A 9255-nucleotide genomic window follows, 5' to 3' on the forward strand; every position below is an offset into this window, starting at 1 on the left:
ATATATATATATATATATCATTAATACCTGTCCTTCAAGTTTTTCTGAAAATTATGTAATATTATAGAATTTATATAAATTATTGAAACTTATCCTTCAAGTATTAACTACAAATAATAAGATATTATGTATCTTATATAAGTCATTGATATTTGTTATGGAAGTGTTATATAGAACTTATGGGATACTATATAACTTTATATTACTACATAAGTCATGTATACTTGTTCTTCAGTTGTTCCCTGGATCTTGTAGAATACTTTGAAATTTATGTACATTTTTCATGTATTATGTGAAGCTTATGTATTATTTTGTAGTTTATATAAATATTGATACTTTTTCTTCAAGTATTATGTGGAGGTTATAGGATATTATGTAACTTATTCTAACTAATGATACTTGCTCTCCAAATATTAAATATGGGATATTATACAATTTATATAAATCATTGATATTTGTTCCTCAAGTGTTATCTGAAACTTATGGAATATAAAGTAACTTAGATAAATTATTGACACTTATTCTTCAACATTGTTCTAGAATTTATGGAATGTTTTGTAACTTATATAAATTATTTATATTTGTTTTTCAATTATTTTATAAAATTTATGGAATATTATGCATTATCTATAAATTATTGATACCTGTTCTACAAGTATTATCTGAAACTTAAGATATATTATGCAATTTGTATAAATCATTCGTCATTCTTCTTTGAGTATTATCTGGAGCTTATGCAATATTATATAATTTATATAAATTATTGATACTTGTCCTTCACGTATTATCTAGAACTTACAGGATAATATGTAACTTATAAAGATAATTGATACTTGTTCTTCAAGTATTATCTGAAATTCATGAGATATTATGTAATTTATATAAATTGTTGATACTTATATTTCAAGTATTATCTAAACCTCTGAAATATCATGTAACTTATACAAAACATTGTTACTTGTTGTTTAAGTATTGTTTATAACTTATAGGCTCTTATGTAGCTTATATAAATCATTAACTTATATAATTAACTTACACAACTTATATAAATCATTAACTTATATAATTAACTTACACAACTTATATAAATCATTAACTTATATAATTAACTTACACAACTTATATAAATCATTAACTTATATAATTAACTTACACAACTTATATAAATCATTAACTTATATAATTAACTCACATAACTTTTATAAGTCATTGATACTTGTTTTTCTAGGACTATCTGAAACTTAGCGGACATTATCTATCTTATGTAAGTGATTGCTATTTGTTTTTGGAGTATCATGTAGAACTTATGGGATGTTATGTAACTTATATAACTCATTGATACTTGAAAAACTAGAATGGATAGATTATAATTAAACAGAACAATTAAATGTCTTGAATAATGTAGTTGCAGTTTCTTAGCACTTTTAACTGAAGAATCAATGTTTTTAATTGAAGTTCGATCAGTATTTGTAGTAGTTTTTACTGTGTGAAACAATACAAATCCTGGCGTGTAATGTGCTTGCTCTAATCATTCATCCTCTGAAGACATTTTTTAAATGCATCACAACAATTCATACTTACCTTTTTTTTTGGTTTTCTTCAGGCTTTTCATTGTAAATAAACAACCCAGGCCTTGAAATACTGTATGCAGACATTGTAGTGATGATGTTACTTACCTCTAGAATAGCTTAACAAGGCAGACCCAACTTGTAGCTATGTCAAAATATTACAAGCTTGTAGATACTGCTGGGCCAAGCGCCCCAAAAAGATTGTCGATTCTGTTGACTGGAAAAAAGTGTATCCTTTACTAAAAGCGGTTACAATGTCCTGCAAACTCCAATAGAAAAGATGTTGGAGCTTGTTACAAATATGTTTCTGAAAACCTTCTCCAATTCCATGGCCTTAATTTACTGCCTGTAATTGTAAATATACAAGAACTGGATGCAGAATCTGGAGTAGAAGCTACATTAAGCGACAATAATGTTGCATGGCACAAGTTATGTAGAAACAAACTTAGTAGTTTGAATCTTGAAAGGGTACGCAAGAGAAAATATGCGGAATCAAAGGAGACAAGTCCTGTAAAAACCAGAATATCCAGTTCTGAAATCAAGCAGATTGTGTATCTTCTGTGATGATGTAGACGGTTCTGCTGTCCTTCATAATGCATCAACATTCGATATTGATTTTAAAGTACGGAAGTGTGCAACAGAACTCAATGACACACATTTGTGGACAAAATTTACAGGTGGTGATATTGTGTCATTTTATACCCAATACCCCACAAAATGTTTGGCTAAGTTATACAAACGTGCACAACAGGTGGGCAGAGATACATCGCCTATTTCAAGTAAAAGTTATCTACATGGTATAACCTTTGCTGAGCTAGTTTCATACATTGAAACATTTCGAGATTCAAGAAAAGCAAAACTAGTATTCAGTATAGCAGATCTGTACTTCTCATGGTTGCAGGAGCCTGGTGTCCAGGCAGTGCAGGTGCACACCACAAGGTTAAAGAATCGAACATTGGCAGCAATTCCAGACCTAAGAGCCCACAATCAAGGCAAATAGTTATAACTAGCATTTCATCAAGACATTGGAGCAACACTTAAACAGATCTGTGACCAGTATTTTCATTATGAGGCATCAACACTAACAAAAGCAGCAAAGATTATCCGTCAAAATGTATTCACACTGAGAACAGACATTTGATAGAAGGTTTCCTGCATAATGTCAAGAGCAATCTGTACCTGTATCCCTGATTGCACTAGTGAGTATAATACTGGATGGACCAGATAGCAAAGAGCAATCGACTGCAGAACATCCTTTGTCCTGTGCATCTCAGACCATCTCACAACTCTTGGTAGTCAACACTGTGAAATCAAAAATTAGCCAAGGTACCTCTATAGCAAGTCATCGGCACAGGAGAGACAGAGAGACACCAATACCAATCTATCTTGCCTTAAATATTCATGGTGTAAAACGAAAGCGAGGACTAGTTGATGCACTTTACAATATAGGTATGTACCACTCTTATGATCACTTGCTTGCCAATTTTACAGATATAGCCAACCAAGTGTGTGCCACGTATGAATATGAAAGGGTGGTGGGCCCTCCAAAGCTGTCAAAACACATCTTTACAACAGTGTTGTTAACATATCATAACCCGAGCTCAACAACGGTATCAGATTCATTTCATGGCACTGACATTTCTTTTATGCAGCACCCAAAAGATGGAGCTCAAGGGATAGTACATTATATTAAGTTTACAAAAAGGAAACAGGTTGTTGCAATGCCTCCATCATACACCAATGTGCCCCAGCAGCTCCTGTAAACATTGACCCTTTTGTGCTTGATACATTAAGACCTGCAAAATCAACAGTGCCTATATTAGCGAATGCACTGGTAAGGAATATGGATGGCTAGAGAATATGAGGCATCTACTTGGGACAGTATAGTTGAACAAAGAGCATTTCCTCTCATGAACAGCATACCGCACTTCTTTACAAAAACTATTGATAGAACATACCACGACAGTTGCCCTCATTATATTGTTTTTGGAAAGAGCACATTCTGTTGCCATGATACAACATTTTATGAATGTTTTCAAGGCTTCTGTTCAACATCTGAATCCAGTTCAGGTTCTGGTACTTGTAATGGACCAATCACTGTTTGGTATTCTAAAACAATACAATGGAACTTTCCTGACACTCATGATGAGGGCAACTTCCTTATCATGTTTGACGGATTACATGTTGAAATGGTTTCATTCAAGATCTTGGGAGTCTGGCTTGAAGGTAGTGGTTGAACATCTTCCATCTGCTTTGCTGGTATTGCTAAAAGTGGAGTAGATGATTCCTTTATCAAAGCTATACACCTCACTAGGACCCGGCATGTCTACAAAATAACAGAAGCTACCCTCTACATATTGATATTGTGGAGACTGTCAGAAGTGTACACAAACTGGGACAAAGTTAAGAGACGTTTGTGGAACAACCCAAACCAATCAAGCAACCAACTCAAACGAACAAGCTACCCTTGTTCTCTAGAAAGAAGGCTCCTCCAAGACAGATGGACTGAACTGCATCATTGAAGGATGATTGTGCTTTATTGCCAAGATTATACATAGCAAGCAAATCCTAGGAAGATAACCTTCATGATTTCTTCAAGAATTAGAAACAGTCATGGCCTCCTTCATTGTTCAAGGCTGGGGAAAAGAGATCTGAGAAAAAAGCAGGTCTTCTTGTGGAATTTGAGGCATAAATAAAACCTTCAGATCAAGCCTGACAAGTGACTAAAATTGTACTGTGGTTGCTCAAATGTTGTCACTAGGAACCTCAAAAACATTCCAAGATTACATCAGTACAGTGTTACTTCCAGATATCTTGCAACAGCTACAAAAAATGGACAGGGTGGGCATTATATGGGGTGCCTACATCACAGACAGCCTAAAGACAGCAACCAGAGAGAAAAGAGGCAAGGAAATGAGGATGATAACTCCCACATTATAAGCGCCCGGTAACTGGCAAAGTTTCATTCAATCAACGAAAAAAAAAAAAACTGCGCTTTTTCACCTGTTGCCAGAACAGGTTGCCTCAGTTGAAGTAGAAGACAACGAGGTGTACAACACCCTTGGAGACAAAGTAGTAGGTGCCCCTGGTAGAGATGACAAAAGCTGTAATGAACTATGTTCACATGAGAAAGCTGATACATTTGATATATTATGTAATTTATATAAATACCTTCTTGTATTATCTGAAACTTATGGAATGTTATGTAACTCATATAAATAATTGATACTTGTTTTTCAAGTATTGTCTATACCTCATAGGATATTATATAACTTTTCTATAATTTATTGATAGTTGTCCTTACTGTATTGCGCCCAGTGGCATAGTGTTATGTCTGCGAACTTACAACGCTAGAAACCGGGTTTCGATACCCGTGGTGGACAGAGCACAGATATCCCATTGTGGAGCTTTGTGCTTAACTTCAAACAAACCTTCCAGTATTATCTAGAATTTATCGGATATTATGTAACTTATATAAATCTATGACACTTGTTCTTCATGTATTATCTAGAACTTATAGGATATCATATAACTTATTTAAGTCAATGATACTTGTCCTTCAAGTACCATCTGGTACTTATGAGATATTATGTACCTTATATAAGCTGTTGATGCTTGTTATTCAAGTATCATCTAATATTATGAAACATTAAGTAATTTATATAAATTATTCATTATTGAGGCACTTTATCGTACAAATTCAGTTTTCTAAACTGTTAAGACTGAGATCTAAATTTTTATTATTGTATTTTGAAAATTACTAGATCATATAAAATTTAAATCAATATGGCTGTTTGTGTTAGAAATTCTTATGTATATTTTAAAAACAAATGTTACAGAAATAATAAAAGTACATGGCTGGTCATGTTATACAACAACTTTTTGTTTCTCATCAATGAAACTAGAGGCATAATAAATGGTTCGGGTTAGAGTTTGGCGTGAGCGAATTCTTTCAAAATAAAGAATACAGATAGAATATTTTAAACTAAGATGTAAGAACATTTATGATTTATGCAAGACTTATTTATTAAGACATGTTTCATTCTTGTCTATTTGGCTATTTTTATTGATTTTAATGTAATCCTTTTAATTCTTTCCTTTATTAATTTGAATAACTTAACATATATTAACAACGTTAACATAGCTTATGAGTACTTGTATTGTTATTTTGCATTTGAATAATATAATGCACATTATATTTACATAAACGCCACAACGTTAACACCGACCACGAGACAAAGATGGCTGTCAAGGTATGGGCTCATTGCGGCATAATTATGAACGATAACCTACATTTTAAACAAGATAGCTAATATAAGAAAATTGTGTATGAATACCAAATCTTAAAAGTCACTGAATGTTTATGTATATGTAACGAAAGAGATTTTTTATTAAAGCAAATTTCAAACAGTATAAATACAAAAATAAAACAAAATTTACCTAACAGATTACACATTAGCCAGTTTAAGTTACTCAAAGATAAAGATCCAGTGTATTTCTGTTATTGATCGTCAGATGATGAAAGCAGTGTTTATAGGACCGAAAAAATACTGAATTTTATAAGTTGTAAATAGTCGTGAAAAAGTAGTATTTTAACACTCGAAAACAAAGTACTTTAAGTGCGTTAGCTATATTTCAGACAGGTGTTTCTGAATGTTCACGTGAAACAATGAAGACATTCTTACGAATATTTTATGAAAGAAAACTTTCGGCTGAAATTAAAGGAGCGTAACACCCACAAAAACAAACCAAAATATCTCCTGTTCAAGAAACCTTCCAAGAACTACACTTGCAAGTTATACAAAAACGTTATTGAATACTTCATCTAGCGATCCTTTAGAGTATTAGTTACAAGTCTTACCAAAGACAATTAATTCATTTAAAACTTCGCCTATCGCATTTGATGAAATAATTTTGAAATTTGCACAATATTCAGAAAAGAACTGAGAAGTTGATTAACTTTTTATTGGTGTAGTTGTATCGAACATTCAGTATTAAAATCATAAGTGCTCTTGATGGGTTGAACAAACATTAAATCACTCCTTAGATTTAACAACGGATAATTTTTCACTGGCCAATCAATTTAAACTACTAATATATCGTGGCAAACCAGGATATTGTGACAGACAGGGAAAATACCTTCAGCAAAATGCTACGCGCAGAAAAGAGGACATTGGCCGCAGATAGACGGAGGGGTTATTTTTGCTGTGAGAGAATGAGGGAATCCCCTCACTAGCCCGAGATCTTATTTTTTTTAAATATGTTAATCCCGTGAATACCTTATGTTGGAAAGCTGTTTGTCATTATTCCCATTTGTTTGTTTATCATGTTGACATTTCTTTGAAAATTATTATAAATTTTCTAGCAAACAGAATCATTAATCGTAGAAATATCTAAAGGGAGTTTGTTATACAAGACTATTTTCCTTTACTTACTTTTTTCTTGTTGATTTGGTCCACATGCATTCATCACATTGGCAGAAATCTGCGCCCAGAAACAAATATCATAGTTTGTTGTATTTTAAACTTTCTATATGATCTAACTGTTTAGTTTTTATTATCAAATACCAAATTGCAATGCATCTCCCCGTTAATGTTTTTATTAACAACTACTTAATTAATAAAGTATAGCTCCAGGATTTTACATTATTGTTTTTTTAGTTTTCAGATATTTGAGGAAGTTACTCAGGGATTAGCTTTGATAGCCGTTTTAATTTTGAATTGATAGACTAGAGGAAAGGCAGATAGAATAGCACCCTCCGCAAACTCCTGGTCTACCTTTGTCTGACCGAAGAGTGAGATTTGACCGTCTCACTCATCACGCGCCAAAGTGCGGAACGTAATTTTCTTTTAATGTAAATGTACACTAACCATTGTATCACGTTTGGCTTATTTCAGATCTCTATTATAAACAAAAGTAATGATAGCACTAATATCATAACTTTTACTTTAAGTACAATGCTCAATTACATGTGGTAAACAGAGCGCTGATAGCCCATTGTGTAGCTTTGCGCTAAATCGAACAAACGTATTACTTCAATTAAGTTGTAAACATGAAAGGTAAATACATTTCTCTGAGGATGAAAAGTTATTAGTCTCTATAATAAAACAACACATATCCTATTAAATATACATGAATATAAGCATGTTAGTTCAGGAGCTCACTTATAAACAGCTTCAACAAGTAATCTTTCAAGAGCGTGGTTTTCTTAGTTTAAAGCTTCATACTAGTGTGCAGCGTATTCACTCATTTCGTGAGTTGTTATTTTATAATGATATTCCTCCAACTTTTTCATATTATTGTCACTAAAATATCCATATGGTATATTTTGTAGTACTTCCTCACAATTTAAGTGAATAATAATTATTATTTTAATGTTTTTAAAGAGTGAGAAGAGTGTGTAGTAACTTCAGTGAAAATTCATAAACTGTTACTAAGATAATAGTTGATATCAATAAGTTTGATGTAAGTTAAAAGCTACAAAGGCACTGCTTCGCTGGAAAGTGCAATATATATTTTGTAAATGATGTAGTTAGTGCCAAAGGTTTGAGATTTTCAAAAACACGAAACCAAATATGAATTCACAATAAATTAAGCCTTCTACCTCTCTCTCACACACACGCTACACGCTGTGGGCAGAAACATGCATAATCTTATAAAAAGTTATGCTTTCATTAAATATGGTCTATTGGGCCAGTGACAGCACAGGTTTGAAGAAACATCTACTCATACACTTTCATGAAAACTCAAACATGGATCATATATAGACGAAAACAATATTGTTGTAACTTAGAGACCTAACATCACTGATTACTCCACGTCGTTCATTTCTTAACTAGACCTAAATCCGAATGGACATGTGAAAATATTAAAAAGCGTTATTCACAACTTACGAGACACTGAGATCATGTGATTTTTACAAACCAAAATTTTTCAACATATTTCAACATTTTGAAAGAACTGTTTCAAATCTGCTAAATTTTTGTCCATAAATTAAAAAAGTTTTTTTAGTTAAAAGCCACATTATGAGCTATCTGAGTTATTTCAACCGCACAGAACCGAACTCAGAATTTTAACGTTGGAAATCCGTAAAATGAATAAATTAAGATACTATTCTAGCAGATAGGCCTGCATTTTATAATATTTTGCCTGTAATATATATCAGACCTATGTATGGGAAAATATTAAAGCTTCCCTGATTATGCCCAAACATTTGCAGTACTTAATGCTAATGGTATTGGAGGAAGTCAGATTAAATCCGTTTCTGCAAAAACTACAAAACTAATATATGTATATATATAATTGAAAGCAAATATTTTAAATGGGACAGAATTCCATTGGAAGTCATTAAAAGGTGCGATATTGGTAGTATTCTGCTAGCTTTGTTCATCAAAATATTTCTGAAGACATAAAGCATACACAATGGTCAATACGTAACATAACATCTATCATTAGGGTTGAGGCCTTGGTGATATCAATTTAATTACAAAAGAATTAGTGTATATTCTGTAATAAGAAATTTATATTATCTATGATAAAAATCATAATGGATTGCGACAAGGATGGTCGACATTTACGCAAATTATGGCTATAAGAAGCCTTATAGAAATCATAAGACAGAAACACTTGAGCGTAATACTCACATCCACCGACTTTGCAACATATATATATATATATAGTAAGGAAA

General features: G+C 32.3%; 1 protein-coding gene across 3 annotated transcripts in view; it reads right to left on the reverse strand.

The window, feature by feature from the left end:
* The window catches only part of LOC106459506 (zinc finger protein rotund-like), a 168318-nt gene that overhangs the window by 70856 nt on the left and 88207 nt on the right, over window positions 1-9255 (reverse strand). Inside the window, exon 1 of one of the 3 annotated variants that reach the window (XM_022386008.1) lies at window positions 7004-7067. The exons of the other annotated variants lie outside the window; for them this stretch is intronic. Coding sequence (XP_022241716.1) covers window positions 7004-7033 — 30 coding nt within the window. The 5' untranslated portion in view covers window positions 7034-7067. Of the gene's footprint in view, window positions 1-7003; window positions 7068-9255 lie in introns of those variants that run through there. 3 annotated transcript variants of the gene reach the window in all.

The sequence above is a fragment of the Limulus polyphemus genome, unplaced genomic scaffold, assembly GCF_000517525.1.
Source record: "Limulus polyphemus unplaced genomic scaffold, Limulus_polyphemus-2.1.2 Scaffold619, whole genome shotgun sequence".
Classification (NCBI taxonomy): domain Eukaryota; kingdom Metazoa; phylum Arthropoda; class Merostomata; order Xiphosura; family Limulidae; genus Limulus; species Limulus polyphemus.